Below are 19975 nucleotides of genomic sequence, written 5' to 3'. Positions count from 1 at the left end.
TGAGTGAGTTGTAGGGACAGATAGCCGGGTCTCCGTTGGTGCTACGTTGTTGTTCCCGTGGTCACCCAATCTTCAGCTGCAGACCTAGCGCTCTGTCGGGATAGGTGTGAATGCATTCTATACATTTTTTGAATTGCGTACTCGTGCGATTAGAAAGCTGAATCATCAAAGGAGATGGGCATCCGTTTCGCTCCGAGAATGTTGCCCGCATGGAGTATGAATCTAGGCGTGAGCAGATTCCAGGGAATACATTCAAGATAAAATGCTTACTGGTCAGAGTCTCCTGCATGGCTTCATTTCCCGCTTGTGGGTGAGCTGTGAAATTGTATATTCAAACCTCGTCTACGACTCGTCCACATAAGGCACCCCCGCAGCGGTTTCGGCCTACTGGCGGGGGACTGCAAGCGCGTCTGCGAAGCAAACCCTCGTGATTCCACAGCATCGATTGCATATCTGCTCAGAACTTCACTGCTCCCAACGGTTTCGATTCTACGAGTCTTCTGTTGCATGTGCGAGGTACGAGATGAATACGATAAGGAGATTTTTCACGACCCCTAAGCCTTCACCATTGTGCTCATAGATGCGAGTGGCAGCAGCGCCGGTTATTCTGGCCGGGATGCATAACCCTGGAGCAAGATTACTCCAATTCTTCGACGTCCTGTATGATGACTAAAACTCTATTTGAAGGGTCGAGTAGTCTCGAGGACCCATCGAATTGTCGGCCTCCTCTTCGAATGGGAATTCTGCCCGACCGATCCCAACAGCTTGCATGCGACAATGTTGTAGCAGAGAGCTTCAGAAAAATGCTACCTCGATATGAAGGGCATTGAGTGCACTCGTGAGCTCGGCGGTGCACGTCAAGCCAGCCAGAACGTCATCCCGGCCATCTCTAGCTTCCCGGCAAGGAATCGATTGACAGGTTGAAGAATGTGGTTGAAAAATCTGAGAGAGCAAGAGCTTTTTTGGTGAAGGTCAGGCCCGGTCACGCCTCGAGGATGGGTATCTCTGGTGACTGAATTCTGCGGTCAACAATCTGGTAAGGGATCCAAGTGCTGTCGCTGATTTCCGAACTCTCCGGGAAAGAAGTCATCGAACGCATTCTTTTGTTGGCAACAAATTCTCCATATCAGACCGATCTACTCGTAGCACCGCAGACAGTGTTCAGAGTTCGGGAGTCTTGAGAGGTATGGCTTCGAATATCGGTTCCCGCTCGTGAATCGATCAAATGCCGGTGAAGCACAGGTCCGTCCAGAAATCATCAACGCGTCGGATTGCGTGCGAGTGAATAGCCGGGCGGAATGCATAATCCGAGGCAGAAGGTGTTCGTGTAGTGCTCATCATCACCGTGTTTCTATGAGACAGCACGAGCGACTCGCACACTCTGCGTGGCGATGTATGTCGTCCTGTCGAACGTGGTGGACTGGTTCTTCCGAACCGACTCCCGAATGTAATTTGTTCCCCTCTGGGACTCGAAACTATCTCCGAAGACGCATGAGCGGAACACGAGAGGCGACGGAGACGGAAGCAGCGTATCGACAAAGGTCCCGTGTAGAAAATCGCTCGGCTTACAATTAGCCACGTTGCAAGCACTGAGTTGGAGCGATGTGAGTTCAGAACTAATCAGACCTCCGCCGGCGCCGCGCAGGTCGAGGTTCAACACAAGATGACCGTCCCGGAGCGTCGATCCGCTGTTTATCTGGATGCGCCCCTACAGACTATCGTGAAGTACGCGACGCTTCTTAATCAGCAGCCCAGGGAACTCTGAAGAGTGGCTGATTCGACGGCGCAGCGTGGCCGGCTTGACGCGCTCCGTGAGTTCGGGACTCGACGTTCGCAGAGCTTCGGTTCAACGTTGGTCGTCCCCGGCGTGCATCTTCAAGACGAGATGAGGTTGGAAAGAGCTCACGGAGACGGAGATAGTGTTTCCAGTTCAATCGGATTCTATCGCGGAAATTGTGTTAATTATAGATTGTTGTGACGTTGTCCGAGGGTATTGATCCCTCGGACTCATCGCCGAGACCTATCCAACCACGAATCTGTCAAATTCTCTCCAAGGAGAATATCAAGAACATGAAGACTTGAGCAACTCCGTCGCAACTCGGAACATCCGATTCCCTCTACACAATTTCGCTGCAAATGCTTGTTTTCCATCAATGCATGGTCCAATCAAGTTATTCGTCTTCTCAAGTCGACAAACTGTAGCAGCGTTTCCAGGTGAGCAGAGAGTCGAGCGGGACATCAGCCCAATCCTCTCAGAAATCTTGAGACGACGCAAGTCAGAATGGTGAAATGAGCGCCTAAGGGAGAAAATAGGGATCTCTCGGGATATTCCGCATGCCCATATAGGAGTGGCCTGAACCTAAAAAAGAGTCGAGAGCGTCTCCTATTCCATTTCTACGAAAGAATAAATACGTTTCTCAAATGACCGCCTCAATCGGTTGTCGAATTATTTCGTTCATTTTTCGCTCGTTTTGCGGTTCCCCTGATGTAATTTGATGCGAGTGGTCGTCCCTCTCCATTCATCACCGTAGACCTACGGGATGACATGGAACAACCCAATTCATTGGGAACGGCATTCAGTCCCAAACAATTATCCTCGACCCAGTGTCCGCCGTCGTTCCGCTCATGAATGTTTGAATGATTTTCGTATCTTTGGCGAAGAGGAAGGTGTTGAGAGGTTTCCCGCGGTTATTGATGTAAGCGATGGCCTCCGCGAGGTCTTGCACCTTGAGCATCGGTCTCATCCTACAGACCCGTCGCCGCGCTTTCTCGGGATCAGACCCTGGAGCCCCGCCTTCGAATGAGCCGTTGACCAGCTTCGTCACACTCTTATTCAGACTCGTCAGCCGACTCCTATACCAGGGTCTACTCAATCGAACACAGGGGAGGCCGAAGCTCTCAACATAAGTATTGACGGAAAAATGTAGGAATTTATCATAGACTTCCTCGGGACACAGTATGAGTGCCGGTTTCTCGCCATTAACACCTTGAACATGCGTTTTGATGAGCATTTTTCCGAAATCGGCGCTCGGGTCGACATAGGCGAGCGATTCCCCGCCCTTCTCTAAGATGAATGGGATCGCTTGCTCCTCAGCGGCTCCGGAGATGCAACTGGTTATCTTCTCGCATCCAGTGAAGAATATGTGATCGTAATTCACTCCGAGAATACTCTCAGGGCTCGAGACAACTCTGTTGAGCATAAGGAAGATCCCTGAATCGAGATGTTTGAAAAGGCGCCGAGCGACCTTTCCTGTCTCCGAAGAGAAATCCGTAGCCAGAACCACTGCGTTCCCGGCAACCAGAGCGCTGATCACGGCGGTAACCGCCAGGCTTACCGGGTATGTCCACGCGTCGAAAACAAGGCAAAGCCCTAGGGGTTCACTGTGGATATATGGTGTTTCGAAGAACATAAGGGGCCTATCGTTCATGAGCTCTGGTCTGACCCAATCTTGAACATCTGATACATTGTCGTTCAGTTCTTCCAGGAAGGCTTCGATTTCATCCAATACTGTTCCTATCTGAGTTTTTCGCGGGTCCCCGTCGATCGTTTCGATGATATCTTCTCGTTTCTCTCGCAGACGTCGTAACAGTCGGCGCAGGAGCTTCACGCGACTGCTCACGCATCTGGTCCGTCCTAGAACAAGAGAAAACTGCTCCTAACGAAGAATCGGTATGGCGCGGTGGACTTCTGGCGGACTCGAGCGGGAAATTCTCGGGCATTCGGGACCCCCAGCAGCGAAACATTCCGCGTGCAGACAAAAGGCTCCCTAGAGAGAGGATCCATTTACCTGAAGCAAATGTGGAGCGGAGCTTATTGATTCGGTGGGTACACGGGACTCGCTCCCTCTGTGCAATAGCCGGCATATTATACGAGACTCCAAAACTACCGCTCATCGTCGTTGCTTTTCCGCTGCGGAGAAGTCTCTGGATTCGAACATCAGAGCGTGAATTCAGAACTCCGTCTAAAGCATCGTGGAGAGACGAATTCTGTCGTGAAGTAAACACGAATATCGAACGAGATACGAGTGGAAAATTCACTTTCGAACGCCCTGCCTCTCTGAGAACTCGGATTTCTCGGACGGATAGGATTCCGTTCGGTGTTTTGTTTCCCGATTGTCGGGCTGTGCGGACGTGATCGAGAAGAAGCGTGCGAACTCGGCGCTCGAGAACGTCCACTGGAGTTTCTACATTCGGATCATCTTATGCTTCCTGCGATAAATCTGGGGTCCGTGACCTCAGACCGGCGTCTTGTCTCAATCGTGCCAAGACGAAGGAAAAGATGGAGGGCGCGAGTGCGACTTCGGGACAGAGCTCGTCTAGGAAAGAGGAGTCAAGGCAGATTCGGGTTGAGTTAGGGAAGACTCACAAGCAGACCCGGAACCGATTAGCTTCTGCTTGGTGAAGACGTACCACCGTAACATTCATACATCCCGCCGTCGAGCGCCGATCGCTGATGAAGGGCTTCTGGCATGTTGTCGGCATCGAATCGCCATTCCACCAACCGAAGAATTAAGGGTCATAGAACCGTCTTGGAAATTGATGTCGCTAGAGAACATGTCAAGTCCTCGCGGCCCGCGTGGTCTATAATACCCATGATGCCCATCGGATTTGGATCCGGTGCCCAATAAGTCGAATTCACTGAGGCATTTGGGCTCTGCATGTGTTTACGTAGTATGGGGTGTGAGTGTCAAGTCGCCGTCCTCAACGTGAAAGACCACGACGGCGCGGCGCTTACTGCTCCCTGCTCGGAGGCCGGTTTCGTACAGCACGCATATTATTCTACAAGAGTAATCGCAGCCTAGAGGCGCTTGGCTGGGGATAGAGATCCGAGGATAGCGGATCGAATTAAGGAGCTTCCGGGTAGAAACTATACTTCCCACGCTGGACCTTCGCCTTGGCCGTGTGCGATGTGAAATGTCCCCAGCGTTGAAGAAGTCACATTTCCTCGGAAAAGCTCCCTATTCTCATAAATGCATCGATAAGGGAGAGACGTGTCTGGTGCTCTTCATACTACTCATGGACCTCGCCGCTGGTCACTGGAGTTCTTTCGACCGAAATGAAGTTCACTCAACGTCCTCCTCCCGGAGGAGGCCCATTCCATGTCATGATGCGCATGCTCAACATCGGGCTCAACGTGGTTCTTCGACCAACGCCACGAATAATCAGCTCGACGAAAGAAAAGAGATGACACAATGAGTCAACACCGTTGTCTCAAACTTTCTAGAAGAGGTGCAAGGAGTTTTCCGCAGAATCGACCCCAATCTTATCCCAATCATGATGAGCCGAAGCAAGCATCAGGCGACGAGGGAGTTTGGGAAAAATTCCCCAACTCCACATGATAACATTTGCGCCCTCCAGGGCAAAATCGTGGACTCCATCCGAGGAGCCTGAGTCTGAATCTAATTGAGCTTGGGGAAATGGCGACGTGGATTTGTGACGTACTGAATTCTAGAGCCTACGAATCAACTAGCTCGATGGAAAGAGTCAGATTTGCGAGCGGCGAGCTGTAGCAGGTGTGTTTCCACCAAGTCGCGTCAGAGTGTCTCGCACGGTGTACACATTTCGCGGAGTCGTGGGTTGCGCCACCGTTGTCTTGTCTAGTTCATGCATGCGACTCAACCGGATTAACAAGCTTGAGGCACTGCGTCAGAAGCACAAATCCCGAGGCATCCAGTCGTCGGCCTGATTCAATGCGCGAAGGGCAGCTCGACGGAGTTCATTCACAAACACAGGATGCTCAGCCGCTGCAGCTTCCATTAGGTATTTCAATCGCCTGCTGAAAAGCGATGTGCCAACGACCCGCTGACGTCCTCGACGCCTGATTCGTTCCATAGCGGATACCTACGACGCCGACATTCTCCGATGAACTCGATAACTGCTCAATGGGTGATCCTGTGTGCGTTGAATATCAGTTTTCTTGCGGAGGCGGTCGGGGGAGAATGTCACACATTCCTCGGCTTTTCCTCTTGCGGTCAAGGCAAGACGGAAGATCAGCCTTTCTCGATGCCGTGGTTCTTCGTGAATTATCTCCATCAAGAACCGAAGGTGCGCGCAGCTGTGAAGCGTGCTGACGGTGAGTGTCGGCCGATCCGATCGCTTCGCAAATCAACTTCCGTGTTGACCGTTTCTAGCGCCGTTGCAGAAATCCAGGAGCGATGCGGCGAATTCGGCAATAACTTGGAGCATTTTATAGAAACCTTCATAGGCAAGCAAATCCGCCGCTCGTCGAAGCCCTTGGTAGAGTTGAGGACTTTGAGCGAAACAGGGGTCTCCACACGACTGTTGGAAAGAATCGTGGAATATTTCCGGGAAAGGAACGAGCCTGTCGAGTTGCTTTTCGACAAGGACTTCGACTATAGGTGAGTCTCTTTCGAATCGTATTCGAGGCCCGCGACTGCGGAACACGAGCGCCCACAGTCATATGATACGATTCTGAGTTGGATGACCGATGAGGACAGTCTTCAATCTCGGGACAACTCGAGAGCACCTTGTTCCCTTCCAGGAATCTTCTAAGGATATTCCGGAGCCATTACAACGAAATCGTGCTCTTTCTGAAGGAGTTTGCTGAAACCGAGGAGCTCGACGATGAACTCCTTCGAGCCGTCCACGTCTACATCGATTATATCAAGTTCGATGAGATATTGCTGCGCTTCAGCCCAGATCTGACGAAAAACCCATTATTCGAGATGATGCAAGGGAGTGTTGATAGGGAATCCTAATCGCCGCAAGTATGGTCCCCAAATGAGTGAGCAACTTCCTCTAGGCAATAAAGAGCCTCGTCGAGCTCAACGACCCCTGAGTTTACCTTATTCCAATTTAATTATAAGTATTACTGTCAGTATCAACGGGTCACGTCCGAAATTCCATCGTTTCTTGTGATGCAAGTAATCAGAGTACTCAGAGGGCCCAGGGGAGTGTACGCTTCCGGGTCGGCGGATGGATTAATTTATCGCCGACAAAAAGCCATGTGGCGCTCATCGTGGCTGACGAAGCGCTCGTCAGTCTTTCCGCCACCTGGAGTCGATCCAGACGCGATGCAATTATTCGACTTGAATTCGAGAATCAAGGGCGCCCTGCGCCGAGCAATTCAACTCTCCATCTCACCTGAGCGAGATTTCCCGCATGAAATCGCTATGGAGTTCGACACGGAATGCTGTGTCCCTGCCCTCGGGGATATCCTTATACTGAATGAGTTTCGATCCACAGCCATTCCCTCCACATGATCGGGATCAGAATGATGATCAACACAAGCCTGGCATGCGATCCGGAGAAAAAAGCTCATTGCTGTTCCTTGATTTCGGTTCAAGGCAAAAGACATTTGCTTTTCCAAGAGGGTTCAAGACCACGTATCCATGTGTATGCCGGACGATCTGACCCTCTGACCGACACGAGCTGCTTGCGTCGCGCATGGGGATCAGATTGCGACCTGGGAAAAGGATCGGTAATCTGGCTCCCGAGACTCTGTCGCTTTTATTGACGAAGGATAACGATAATCTGCGTTTATCTCGTCTTGATATCACTCTCGCGACTGCACTCTAATCAGCACCTCTTTCTGATCCAGGGTTACCCTTCTCGCCGGAGAGGTCTGGATCTGCGGCAGAAAAGGCGGCTCGACCTCTCATCTTGGAAGTGAGAGAGAAAGCAAAGGCTCCGAGGCGGCTACAGTCAGACTACTCCGACTCGGAGAGCGGCTATATCGCTCGAGACTGAAGCCGAGAAGCAAGATCTCTTGACAAGCTCTCGTATCAGTACTTTTAGAACCTCGGGAAATCCCTCAGATTTCCGGCGAAACGGTGAGCGAGAGTTGGTAGGCTTGGAGTCACGGACATCTTGACATCTGACCTGCTTGTGCTCAGAGCGATGAGGAAACTCCACACTGCAGGCTGCTGTTTATCTAAGCGTCCTCTTATCCCTAGTCGCTCTGCCAGATTCGCTGTGATCGACGACTCCTGTCGGACAGGTACAACCGACTCATCAGCTACTGAATCACGCATCGTTCTTACGTTCCGGATCTACTTCGTCGTGATTGGAGTTTCAACGACTTCCTGAAGTATTCTCTCAGCGATCCGGGAAGGGCTATCAAATGCCCGCTCGATACAGCCGGCGCACAGAGCTCCTGCAGGGAGCTACCACGATACGTGCACATGGGATAAGAATAATAATAATCTTTCCCAAGGACTCAGCAGTGGGAGCTCCAGAGCTCAGGGCTCACGAGATTGGGGCCGAGCTCTTTCAGCGTGTATCATATCCCTTTCGACAGGGTCATACTCTCTCCCAGACCCTTACCATCCAGTTGGAGGCGACTATATCGGCGGAATTCTCACTATCAGACGGAAACAAAGAGAGCCGAAGTCAAGCTTGCGACGAGATGACACGACCCGTTCGGTGGAAGCTCAGCGATACGGGTCGAAGGGACTTCGAAGAAAACTCTCAAAAATACGGTCTCTGGACGTTGAAATGCTCATTTTCGGTCGATGACCTGACACCTGATATTTTTCATTCCATGCTTTGAGACCAGTCGATTCATCTCTTAGCAGAGCAGAAAGGCGAGGAGAAGCTATGTCCCCGGAGTTCCGGCACTTTCGCCATTCGATGATCGAGGCTGACCGCAGAATGAGACACAGGATCCTCGCAGGAAGAAGAACGCTTCGGACTGACCAACTCAGAATGTTTTCGGCAGTTCAGATGATAGATGATAGTGGATAGCGAGCTCCACTTGAGAGAGCGGAGACGCAATTCTCCTTCGATGAAGTCACCGCTGGGGAGCTTTCCAGGGCGACGCCTCCCGATGTTGCAATGCGAGCTCTACGCTATCGATCCATAGTTACTTCCTTGAGAAGTCTCAGAGGTCGCCCCTCCCAGATGTCCTCCTTCCCCGGTGCACTGCTCACTTTCCCCGCGTTCGCCCAATGAGCGATGAGATAACGATCCAGGCTCCATGCTCAGAGATCGATTCAAACTCGTCAACGACCTACGGCTTCTCTGTCCCCCTTGCTTTCTTTCGGAGGTCAGAGAATGAATCCAATGGGACAATGCGAGCGGTTGTTCCCTGCACTCGGTGTCTGATCGCCCGACTTAGGGCAGTCTTTCGTCAGGGTATCTACGTGATTCCTCGGTCCGAAACACCTGATCACGTCTTGATCGCACAATCAATCAATCTCTACAAATTTTCTCGGATGTGGTTACGGGTCAACGGCGAACGAGCTCGGTGGTGGAAGCATGGCAAGTGAAGGAACGAGGATACATGCGTCAGCCTGTCGAATCTCAAGACTACCCCGAGCGGATGTCTAGACGTGGGCAACCCGTATCATCCAAGATCCCTGAGCGCCGAGCGAAAGCCAAGAACCGAGAGCGTGCGGTCTGCGAGTCCTGCTGCCATCCAAAATGCTCGATTCGAAAGCCCGAGCAGCCAACTCCCGCGTAGTACCTTATCGGCTTTGAGTCTTTTCGCGAGAAGGTGCATTCCTCCTGTCGCTCTGTGTTCAACGAATTTCACAGGGTTTCCAGCGCTGAGGCTGAACGGCCGACTGATGTTCCGGCCTTCATCGGCTGTGACGGAGTACCCAACCGAGAGTAGGGAGATACGCCATGATAGCAATAGGGTTTGACGGTTACCGGCTACCATTCCTCAGGTTTCTAGCAGAAATTCGGAAAGTATGTCGGCCGCCGAAGGGACCTTGAACTTTGAGTGAACTCATTATATGATATCAATCTATTGGAGCAATAATCAACGGAAATGAACCGCCTCTCCACCTGTCGGATATCCTACTCCTCGCTCGAGTTGGATATCCTAATGCTCGTACGAAAGTTTTAAGCTTTGCGCCACATGAAGGAGAGCTGGCAGAAGGCGTCCGAGTCCGAAAGCGCAGCACTCCAAGCGAGCGTAAACTTCAATCAGGCATTCCGGGGAAGGATGAACGATGAGTTGTACGAATCGAGTAGACTAAATCCTTCGAATGACAAAGATGAATAATAAACAGAACTCGGGAGTTCAGGCCTTCCGCCTGTCTAAGTTTTTCGGCGCCGAAAGTGCCTCTCTGAGCGACCGAGAAGCTGAATTCGGGGAGTTCTGGGGAGATTTGGGGTCTTAGAACGGATTCGGCGATGGATAGGGCCAGCGAATCCATGTTCCAGGAACACATCCTGCTTCCGATAGAATCCGATGGTCCGCCTACACGTCAATTTTTCTATTCTGAGCTGTTATTGTGCCTTTTGCCTGCCATTTTCGGCATTTTTCAGTGCCTGGACTTCCGAGCTCTAATAATAAAATTGATCGAACTTCGCCCTCCCATCATAGGATTGATATGTTCAGATTTCTAGTAGTCTCCCGGCGTCTGGAGCCCCTCGCCCTCGGAGCTCTCCTTGAACTTGAAGGCGTACCTAGCTCCACAGCTTCCACGGGGATCTTTTTTCCCTGCTAAAAGATAGGTGATCGATTATGACGTAATTCGCTCTGCCTGTCGATGGATACGAGCCACGAGCACCTCTTGCCACGGATGGAGCCAGAGCATCGCTACTGAGGACGATATTTTCGAAAGAGGACGATAGAGATACGAAAAAATCAGATTTCGATCTAGAGACTTGATTCAGCGAACGCCCGTCGATACAAGGCCGTAGATATGGATGAATCAATCAGTCAGTCAAGACTCCAAGCCGACGTCGTAGTTGGGTTTTCCTTCCAAGCGAGCTTTCATGTACTCCACCAAATGGTCCTGGTCGACAAGTTCCTTGACTTCGCGAGTTCGCAGCATGGAATCGGTCCATTCCATGAGGACGGGCATTGAGTCGCGAGGGAGCTTCAATTCGGGTCGGAATTTCGGTGCGTTGACCCCGATTTGGAAGAAGGGCCATATCATCAGGTCAAGGTAGCCTGGTTGCTCACCTGAGGACAGTTGCGATTTCAACGATAATGTGCGCTGAACTCTCAAATTGAACGACGATCCATCGAATCTTGGATGACGAAAGATTTACCTCCCAGGAATTTCGTTCCTCTAGTCTTGAGTCCGTTCTCGATAATTTCGGCGTTCTTCCAGAACTGTTCGAAACCTTCGACGTGTTCACTTTGACTGAATATGCTCTTGAAGACGGGCATGTATGCGAAAGAATCGAGAAGCAACTTATCCTGCGCTTTCTTGTAAGGGTCGTTGGGTAGGAGCTTACGTCCTGGGTGAGCTTCTTCCAAGTATCTGTGGAGATCGAATCGGAGCCATCAGTCTCAACTCTGGAATCATCGATTGCTCAATCTTCGTGACCATCTATGGACCCGCATCCTGGGAGTACAGTTCTAAGTAAGACAAATATCGAGGGCGATAACCGAATTTGGCTTGGTCGCTCAGAAACCTACTCAGAAACTATCAAGCTCTCCGGCAAGAGGACCGTGTCCGACTCCAGGAGCGGCACTTTCCCAGGAGCGTATTTCTTGAGGTACCATTCGGGCTTGTCGGACAAGTTGATGTTGACGATTTCATGGCTGTGGGAGAAATGGTTCCTCTTTCAGTGCCTATAAGCTGCGGCTATGCCGGAGACGGCTCGTGGTCCAATTTCAGACTCAACAGAATTACGCCCCATATACCCCGATTTCGTGAATTGGGGTTTCGCACTGATAACTCACGGGATTTCTTTAGCGATGAGCACGAGGAGGGGTCGCATTGCGAAAGGACAGAACCGCATAGAATAGATTCGAAGAGCGCCTTCGGCCCGCGGTGGTTCTATAGAGCCTGGAGGAAATTTATATTGCTTATTTCTCCTGGTCAGAGTGGAACGCGCCAGCATGACCACCTTTCTCGATCCCATCGGACGTCCCCTGAGGGCACCAGCGAGCTTTCAAGTCGCGAGAACCGATCCGATAGCGGGGCATAGGAATGGAATGAAACTCACCAGCTGCAAACGCCTTTAGGGGAATCGACATCTTCAATGAGCAGAAACTGTGAAAAAAATTCTCGTGGTCAGTGAACGGACCGCTTCGAAAAGCATTGAGAACTCTTTCTGCTTCCAGCCTCGACTTGTCTGACCTTTTTTCGCTGGAGATTCGTTGAAAGAGCTTCACGGCAGACAGCGTTCTCATATGACTGAAAATGTGCTTCCGCCAGCTGACTTCAAAGCGGCGGCCGTCGTCGATAGTGTCAACAGTACACAGTGAGTCGTGTCAAGCGCGAGATGACCCTCTCTCGTTTTTGCTGGCAACGGGCCTCTCTCCCCGAGCAGACCATGTTTACGCCGGCTGTCACCGTGTAACACGAAAGGGAGCCTTGTTTCAAAGGGGCGGAGAGTGTCAGACAGAAATTCCTTCGGGTAGTTTCTCAGGAAACAGTATAGAGCGATGTCACTGAAGGCGTTGGGAAGCGGTGAGTGTATCCACTCTACGGAGAGCAGCTGCGGGAGATCATCATGACCTGTACCATCATGGAAACTACCATGTCAAACTTTGTCCCAAGAGAGTCGAAGAGCTCTCCTCATTCGAGAGTGGAGAATCGAATCCCTGTCTGTGAACATCGATGCCCTGTCTGTTGTAATTTACCCACGTCCTGGTCCTGTAGCCCAAGATAGAAACTTCAGCTCAGTTCGTTTTTCTATCCTCAACAGGAGCGAGTGAGCCGGAAGCGAAAACAGGAGTCATCCGGCTGTACTGTCATCGTTTCTGTCCTTTCAGCCACAGGGCCGTCCTGGTTGCCTTCCATAAGAATATTCCGTGAGTGGGCTCCTCGAGAGAACCCGAGCCAGATTATATAGCGGAATTCCCCACTCGATCAAGATTGCATCGATAGGATGACCGATGTGGTCCCACCCCTGATATCAGCTGAAGATCACGTGCCTTACAGTGTGGAGATATGCAACATCAATGTCAAAGACAAGCCGGATTGGTACTTGAAGAAGAGTCCCTCGGGCAAAGTACCTTTACTGGAGAAGGACGGCCGAGTGCTCTCTGAATCTCTGGTTATTGCTGAGTGAGTTCTGCCGAAAATTTTCCCTTTTTTGCTTTTTTCTCCTTCTCATCTCTCATCGCCTCCTCTGATAAGTTTAGAGATTCGGTGAGGGATGCGAGCCCGCTCCTCCCACGTATCTCGTATACGGACGAATGTATTACCAATCCAAATTTCTTGCGCGGCGCAGGTATCTAGATTCGGTTTCGGATGGAGCACCATTGATCCCAAGAGACCCTTTCGACAAAGCTCTCGATCAAATGTTCCTCGAGAGCCTCTCCCTCTTCCCTATTCTAAAAATTCACTTCGAAAATGAGCGACGTGCCGAATTCTTCGAAGATTTCATAGTGAAAGTGAAGCCACTCGTCGACGAGCTAACTAAAAGAGGTCGCAAGTTCCTTGCTGGTGAGTTCTGTGATACGAATATTTTCGATGGTTCCGGGAATGAGCGCACGTATCAGCTATACGTCATTTCCGGAGCCTTTCTAATCTGGCTCTCGCTTCTGCAGGTGATGAGCAGCCAGGATTCGTCGATTATATGATCTGGCCTTTCTTCCATCACTACCTCGCTCTCCGCGAAATCTATCCTGAGCTGCAGCTGCCAAGAACCGCCGTGCTGGACAGCTGGATCGCGTCAATGCAGCAAGAACCAGCCGTCAAGGAATTAGTAGACGTGAAAATCTACGCAGAATTCCTTAAGCTATACATGGAAGCGAAATACGACTTCGACCTTGGTCTCTGATGACGGTGGTCGTCGCCGATATTATACGCGAGACGTCTTGGAGTCGTATACGACTGCGCAACGAGGCTCATGACTTACAATGAATATTTGGCGTCGAAATCTCGACCACAAAAAAATCACGTGGGCTTTCTCGAGGATATGTTTGGCCTTTCGCTGAAGTTTTTATGCTCCACGAGGAATGCTCGAGAAGTTTCTCATGAGCTCATGCGACGCATATAATAAAATAATTTTCAAGCTACCAATCAAGTCCCCTCTTGAATATACTGCCCTTCCTCGCATCGCACGTTTTTATATACATCCGAGAAGTCATATATGTGCTTCGAGCTCAGTCACAGAGAGCCTATGTACATCCGCAAGCACTGAACGACTGGTAGAGTGAAGAGACGGAAATCCTAGAGGAATTCCTGTTCGATGTCTTTCAATATCAACTCGTCCGCATCATCGTACGATGGTCCGAATTCTCTGTAATAGAAAAGTCGCCTGTAGAGTCAAGCGGAATCTCTTCCAATGAAAAATTGAGTTCCGGGCCATCTATATAGCGAAAGGCTATATTCATCGTTCGATCGCGAATCATGGCAAGTCACGAAAGCTCTTGAGTTCGATAATATTACCTGGTTCTCGAGGGTGCGTTTTTGACATCATCCAACACTCCATCCGGCGTCGATCGAGTCGAAAGCCGGGACCCATTGCTGCTTCCGGCAGAGCCCTGCGAACAGTATCACGCGTTATCCGCTTTGGGTCGAAGCGAAGGTCGCGGTTCGACCTCTGTCTCAAGTTCAGACGGTAGAATGGCCCTCCATGGTAGGAATATTACGTGGCAGGATTTTTAGCTTTTAATCCGAGTCTTTGGAAAACTTCCATTCCATCGGAGAGCTCGCGTTGGCGATCTCGAATGCAATGCGGAACATTACGCACATCTTTACTGTTGGCTCTGAGGAACTTGTCGATATCAAGGTCGTCCGGCGTTGCGGGCGAGGAATAGTAGTCCACAGATTGCCGGGCGCTAGGGTTCTTGAGGAAGTTGTTCTGGAGAATCGGAGCACGATTCGACCTGGAACAGATGTCGAAATCATGCAGAGATAATCAGTCGGGATAATCTGTGATATACTCAGGGCCCCGAGGCTAACTCCCGGAAACCAATGCGCCTAATCGAAGTCTAGATAATCGTCATGAGTCATGAATCATGATCAATTGAGACCGCATCTATCCGTGTGCAGCCGCGAGAGCTCGTATATAGATCATATCGAAGCCAAGATCGCGGATAGACCGCCTCCGTGAGATAGTATAGATTTTCTTGAATTGTCCAGACATCCGTAAGAAATCGATCGATGAAGGTCCGTGGCCACGGCGCTCTCCCCCCCAACAATAGGCCCACGCATCGGACGGGAGATTATCTTCTCAGCAATACTTTGCTATGAAGGCGGAGCTCTGCTCCGAAGCGAACCTATGATTCAGTTCCCAGTGACCTTGGGATCGAAGATGAAAATAAGGTATCTGCGTCAAGACATCGCTTCGTGGCAGAACCGCTGAACGCAGTCACCTGCTCTTTCGAATTCCTTCGCTGCACAGCATCAGGTCAACAATGTCGTTTGCTCGGTTACTCACAATGGACTCCGTAAGGTCTCAATTTATCGATTTCGACCGAGTACTCTCCGATCGCAGCGATTCTCGTGATGCCCCTTTGCAGGTGGGAAGCTACGTACATGCACGGAGCCCAGCAAAGTCGAGAACTTCGCGGGTCGATGAATAGCCGCGAGTTTTTTTTCACGAGACGAGAGTCATTCCATACGAAATTGGTCTGAACTTTGATCGAGCAGAAGCTACGATCGAATGATCATACCTGGTCGATATCGAGAGCCTAAGCAATAATTCTCGCAGAGTCTTGTCGCGTCATCGAGCCGCATTCAGTACTGTACTATATTCCTCGAATAGAATCTCAACACCAGACAATAGCCTACCTGAGCTCATCCAGGAATTGCCGCGGGGACTTCGCGGCTCGCCGCGTTTCATGGCCTGCAGTGAAGAAATTTTTCGAAGGTACAAAGTTTGGCTTTGAGCGCTGGGTAGCTCTGGAGGCGTTGACGCGGGGCACCGAGGCTCGCCTTTGTCTTAGAGTCGTTTGCGGGGGGCGTTCACGACTGTGGAAAAGAATCGACCCTCGGAGTCGCGGTTTTCGTCGCCCCGAATCCAAGCGAGTGCAAAGCTTCCGCATTACATTCACTCAGACGTCCGAGGTTTTCGAGCATCATTCCATTTCACGGAAGCAAGTGAATGGAGTACTTCCTCATTGGGCTCGATATTATTCAAAAGAGATTCGATCCCTACCTCGTCGTTCGAGGATAGCGTCGTTCCGCTCCTACGTTGAAGAGTTTATCCCCAAATATTTTATTCCTGTAGGCTGGATGTTGGACAGGGGCGCGGTTCATCTTCAGGTCACCCCTTAGCACTCGGAATGCGTCCTCGTCGTCTTCGATGTCCAATTGCAGATCTTTGGTCAGATCTTCAATTTCCTTGAGGCATTCGTCATCGATATCTGATTATTCTCCACGGGAAGATTCATTGATCGCTTTGAGAGGAGCATTCGAAATTCTCTACCAACCTGAATGCTATTCTGAATGTCGGGATCCACCTCGACGAGTCGCGCCTTCTCTTCATACCACTCCTCCTGCATCGTATTGGGGATGTCTGGCATATGCTCGCAGTAGGCGAAGTCCTCCGGGGGCAGCGGAGTGGCCACTCTCGGTGGAGGAGAGTAGTGCGATGTGACTGTTGGAGGAGCTAACTCATTTTTGCCTGGAGGACCATCCGTGCTTTTCACGGTCGACCTGGAACGAGACTTCTTAGACTGAGGGAAGCGTTCGCGTCAGGAACGTCGGGCTTGGATTTTGTAAACACGTAGGAGTGGCGCGCCTCCATTGTGACCTGAACTCGACTCTGGCTCCGATAGCCGACTGATCGATAGTAATGAAAGCTTTTTGGGTCTAATGGGGGGTCACGCTTTATGTGTCATGTCAGTCTCCGTTCGATGGGGGCCTCGATCCCTCGTTCCTGTCCCGTGACATTGTCTCGGAGGATCCCTCCATGACATCGCAGAGTCCCCCTCGACTCAGCGCAACAATCCATAGGGTACTCTCGAACACCAAGCATCCTTCGGAAGACTCATCCAGAATCAGGTCCGATTCGGGCGATGATTAAGCGTCTTGAGCCAGCCGGGAGAGAGAGGAGCGGCCAGTCTTTCATAACAGATTCGTGTCGGTTCTCCCGGAGCGTCACCCTCCATCTTCCTTGGGAAATCATCTCATGGTCAATACTCAGAGTCTTCTTGCGAGCACCTTCCTAGATCACGTCCTCTCTACATGATTCGTGATCTTGATCTGGCGGAGGGTGCTGGACAAAAACTCCATCCCTCAGATCTCTCCCAATGGGGAGCTACCTGCATCTGGAGTCAGGGGAAAACAATTGCCTTCGGTTCAAGTTGTTCGCGGAAAATTAGATCGGAGAGCTGCGTCGGAAGGCGATCTACGGATCTCACGGGTCAACGTGTCGCGATTACGGTTCACCTCACCACGGGAGACACGATCGAGGGAGAGGCTTTTCATGGAGACAGGTTGCGGCGTGGTAAGGGCGGGGCGTCGACAACTGAAGAGGGTGCTCCGGACTTTTCGGACAGGAGCACCTTGGGTGAGAAGTAAGTTGAAATTCTTAGAGCTCCACCGCAGCCAGCTGGCGCAGCTGCACGGTGAGTCTTTCCGTATAGAGAAAGACGCGCTCTTATCCTAAAATGCACCATAAGAGGGCATCCGACAACTAATGAGGAGGAATGCGATAGATAAATGATAACCCACCCGTTCCGGCGCCCGGACTCGATGTACAGTCGCGTGGTGTGCTCCATGAATTTTATCATGATCGCGGGGGTTTCGAGTAACAGAATTTCATCCGGTTTCCCCTACTGTTCATGAGAAGCGTTCTCCGAAAAAATGAAAAAACTATGACTTCACCAGACACTCAGAGCCACCATGTCGCCGTCGAGAAGCCGCGACTCACTGGTCGGGGACCGCTGCTCCCCAGTCGCAGCATCGTGAGGCCTCGAAGACCAGCGGGTCCGAGAGCAAGGCCGAGACTGAACAGAGCACGGACCGAACAGCTTGCCGATCGAAGTTATAAATTGATTCGAACTCAAGGCCGCTCTGATAACATCGGAAGGCGAGAAGTCAACGAGACGCTTGTACAACATAATGAATGTCCACGCCAATCACAGATCCGTCTGAGGGCAAACTTTGTTTCAACATTGCGTCGAAGTTTTTCGTCGCTTTCCCGCATGGAACCCACGCGTAGCGGTTTCTTTGAATCGGCGTTCGGAGAGCAACAAAGACCGCTGTTCTCCGTTCATCCATCATCGACACGAGCGGATGCGCGGTCGATCTCCTGCGTAACTTGTTTGATCATTCTCCATGTTCTTTACACACGCCCACGTACGCGTGGGGGTGGAGGGTGAGATCACGTGCCTCTGAGGACTCAGGGAGAATGCGACGACTCCAACTCTACCGAAAGCGATCCTCTCGCCGCCCGCAGACAGGAAAAATACTCATGACCCGAATCGTCGACAAACAATGATATGCCGCGGCTTGACGCGGATTATATCGAGGAAATCGCAGCCCTTAGCATCGGCGCGCAAGTGTCCGAGCGTCCCGATGCTTGGGAATCCGAGATTCCGCCCGATTCTCGGGAGCTTTGGTTGTCCAGACAGCGACATTCTACGAAGGAAATCGGGTTTCTCATGCACACAGATCCGAATCTTTATCTACGACGTCTCTGAGGTGGCGTCAGATGCTAAGATCTGATAGCGTCGCGATCGACGTGCACAACAGGCTCCGGAGGTTCAGCGACACCGTCGGAAATCTCTGAATGACTTCCACGGCATAACATGGAGCCTACTTGTGAGCGTTGGACGACGGATCGAATCTCTATGAGTTGAGACAGAGGAAAACTACAATTTTCCTAACGTTCCTGTGACTCCGGAGCGATCCGTGGCAGCTTCACCGGTAGAAAAGCCTCGGCGGAACAGACTCCGGGTGTCCATCGATCGTCGCCCTTCTCACATCACGATCTCGTTTCGCCGTCCGGACAACGTTTAAACATTCTACCTCACAACATATCCTCTCCGCATCTTGCGCCGCTCCCTTTTGGAGCGAGAAAAATATTTTGTTTTCTCTTCGGTCCGGCCCCCGGAAGCTCTCCGAAAGTTTTCTCATCTGACCTCGGCAAAGAGTCAGAATCAGATTGAGGCTGGACACAGATTCGTCTCTTACGGGACAGATGGATCATCTCCGTCTGTAACTCATCATCCGTCAGGTTCTCGTCAAGAAATTGAGTACGATGAAGATCTCGTGGGATTTATTGTCGATTCGAACAAAATGCCATAAATTGACATACAGGTCATCGGATACTATCAGCGACGACTCATCATGCGGATAGCATCTCGTGCTTTCGCGTAATTCGCTCAGATCCCCATCGGCTTCAATGTCATTCTTTTGGGGTCACGCTACAGCGCTCGAGCTCTGGCATGACGGAAAGTCCGAGAATAGGTCTTTGATTTTACGAAATTCCACACTATCATTCACGCGAGCTCCCTGTTCCGGCGACGACGTTCAAGTATTGAGCTCGAAAATGAATCGGCCTGGCAAGACCCTTCGATATTCTCGGTAGAAGATCGCAGCACCATACTACCTGAGCAAAGCTGTGCGCCATATCCAGGACGCGACGCGCGGCGCCATAGACTCAATGCTTAAGCGCCGCGGCGCGCCATGGGACTTGCGATGCTCGGCGCAGCGCACAGCTCTGTACCTGAGACATCTAGACATCATTCTCATGAACACTGGTGTCCGCATATCGATCATTCAATTTCAGTTCCGAGTCCCGCGCCGGAGCGACCCAAGCTTTTGGCCTCCCGTTGGCTCCAGTACAATCGTGATTTTCGGCCAGGTGTGCAAGACTCAGCTCTTCCGGGGCTAGTATTCGCGATAGCACCAAGCTCAGCGAGTTTTTTGAACTCAACGATCTAGTTTTCCGGGGTCATTGGTGATAGACGGTCATAGGTGATAGTTGGGAACGGTAGAGATTCTTCCCGAACGTCGGCGAAGCCGCTAAATCGGTATGAGATCCTCTTTCCTCCAAAAGAGTCAAGAGCCCCGTGGCGGAGACTGCGGGAGCGCAGGGAAAAATTTCCATCAACAGGAGAGCACGACGCCGACGCGGGAACTAGTCCTTTCTTCAATGAATGAAGCGAGCTTCCAACGCATTCGAGGCATCTGCC

General features: G+C 51.1%; 5 protein-coding genes across 5 annotated transcripts; 2 read left to right on the top strand and 3 right to left on the bottom strand.

Moving 5' to 3' along the window:
* Positions 1-2576: 2576 nt before the first annotated feature.
* LOC100902947 (aldehyde dehydrogenase, dimeric NADP-preferring) lies at positions 2577-3981 on the bottom strand. Its single transcript, XM_003746243.1, has 2 exons — positions 3789-3981; positions 2577-3634 (listed from the first exon to the last, which is right to left on the bottom strand). Exons 1-2 carry the CDS (start codon positions 3892-3894, stop codon positions 2577-2579), a joined length of 1164 nt encoding a protein of 387 aa, XP_003746291.1. The 5' UTR covers positions 3895-3981.
* A 1994-nt stretch (positions 3982-5975) lies between these two features.
* Positions 5976-6719, top strand: LOC100902799 (uncharacterized). Its single transcript, XM_003746242.1, has 3 exons — positions 5976-6073; positions 6194-6359; positions 6503-6719. Exons 1-3 carry the CDS (start codon positions 6004-6006, stop codon positions 6717-6719), a joined length of 453 nt encoding a protein of 150 aa, XP_003746290.1. The 5' UTR covers positions 5976-6003.
* A 3838-nt stretch (positions 6720-10557) lies between these two features.
* On the bottom strand, positions 10558-12131 carry LOC100900789 (pyrimidodiazepine synthase). Its single transcript, XM_018640619.1, has 6 exons — positions 12012-12131; positions 11878-11924; positions 11612-11717; positions 11345-11470; positions 10972-11186; positions 10558-10882 (listed from the first exon to the last, which is right to left on the bottom strand). Exons 1-6 carry the CDS (start codon positions 12062-12064, stop codon positions 10641-10643), a joined length of 789 nt encoding a protein of 262 aa, XP_018496135.1. The 5' UTR covers positions 12065-12131; the 3' UTR covers positions 10558-10640.
* Positions 12132-12227: 96 nt separating this feature from the next.
* On the top strand, positions 12228-13904 carry LOC100900937 (glutathione S-transferase omega-1). The gene is made up of 5 exons (XM_003746230.2): positions 12228-12344; positions 12583-12688; positions 12819-12944; positions 13111-13325; positions 13430-13904. Exons 1-5 carry the CDS (start codon positions 12320-12322, stop codon positions 13660-13662), a joined length of 705 nt encoding a protein of 234 aa, XP_003746278.1. The 5' UTR covers positions 12228-12319; the 3' UTR covers positions 13663-13904.
* A 60-nt stretch (positions 13905-13964) lies between these two features.
* Positions 13965-17566, bottom strand: LOC100901080 (uncharacterized). Its single transcript, XM_003746231.2, has 7 exons — positions 17508-17566; positions 16262-16487; positions 15988-16172; positions 15621-15800; positions 14578-14713; positions 14274-14368; positions 13965-14124 (listed from the first exon to the last, which is right to left on the bottom strand). The coding sequence occupies exons 1-7, from the start codon at positions 17564-17566 to the stop codon at positions 14055-14057; spliced, it is 951 nt and encodes a 316-aa protein (XP_003746279.2). The 3' UTR covers positions 13965-14054.
* Between the last annotated feature and the right edge of the window lie 2409 nt (positions 17567-19975).

Source organism: Galendromus occidentalis, unplaced genomic scaffold (assembly GCF_000255335.2).
Source record: "Galendromus occidentalis unplaced genomic scaffold, Mocc_1.1 scf7180000077492, whole genome shotgun sequence".
NCBI classification, from domain to species: Eukaryota; Metazoa; Arthropoda; class Arachnida; order Mesostigmata; family Phytoseiidae; genus Galendromus; species Galendromus occidentalis.
The sequence above is the reverse complement of the archived record's forward strand: the minus strand, read 5'-3'. Positions and strand labels throughout refer to the sequence as shown.

Bases quoted from the DNA above. Each gene is read 5' to 3' on its own strand.
- LOC100900937 (XM_003746230.2), top strand. From the start codon at position 12,320: ATGTCACTGAAGGCGTTGGGAAGCG. The intron at 12,345-12,582 runs GTGAGTGTATCC...TATCCTCAACAG, and splicing joins ACTGAAGGCGTTGGGAAGCG to GAGCGAGTGAGCCGGAAGCG. The intron at 12,945-13,110 runs GTGAGTTCTGCC...TGCGCGGCGCAG, and splicing joins GAATCTCTGGTTATTGCTGA to GTATCTAGATTCGGTTTCGG.
- LOC100900789 (XM_018640619.1), bottom strand. From the start codon at position 12,064: ATGAGAACGCTGTCTGCCGTGAAGCTCTTTCAACGAATCTCCAGCGAA. The intron at 11,718-11,877 runs GTGAGTTTCATT...AATTTCCTCCAG, and splicing joins CCTAAAGGCGTTTGCAGCTG to GCTCTATAGAACCACCGCGG. The intron at 11,187-11,344 runs GTAGGTTTCTGA...CGATCTCCACAG, and splicing joins GAGAGCTTGATAGTTTCTGA to ATACTTGGAAGAAGCTCACC.
- LOC100902947 (XM_003746243.1), bottom strand. From the start codon at position 3,894: ATGAGCGGTAGTTTTGGAGTCTCGTATAATATGCCGGCTATTGCACAG. The intron at 3,635-3,788 runs GTAAATGGATCC...CTCTTGTTCTAG, and splicing joins CCGCTCCACATTTGCTTCAG to GACGGACCAGATGCGTGAGC.
- LOC100901080 (XM_003746231.2), bottom strand. From the start codon at position 17,566: ATGATAAAATTCATGGAGCACACCACGCGACTGTACATCGAGTCCGGG. The intron at 16,488-17,507 runs GTGGGTTATCAT...GTCTCGTTCCAG, and splicing joins GAGTCCGGGCGCCGGAACGG to GTCGACCGTGAAAAGCACGG. The intron at 16,173-16,261 runs GTTGGTAGAGAA...GAATGCCTCAAG, and splicing joins ACATTCAGAATAGCATTCAG to GAAATTGAAGATCTGACCAA.
- LOC100902799 (XM_003746242.1), top strand. From the start codon at position 6,004: ATGCCGTGGTTCTTCGTGAATTATCTCCATCAAGAACCGAAGGTGCGC. The intron at 6,074-6,193 runs GTGAGTGTCGGC...AGCATTTTATAG, and splicing joins AGCTGTGAAGCGTGCTGACG to AAACCTTCATAGGCAAGCAA. The intron at 6,360-6,502 runs GTGAGTCTCTTT...GTTCCCTTCCAG, and splicing joins GACAAGGACTTCGACTATAG to GAATCTTCTAAGGATATTCC.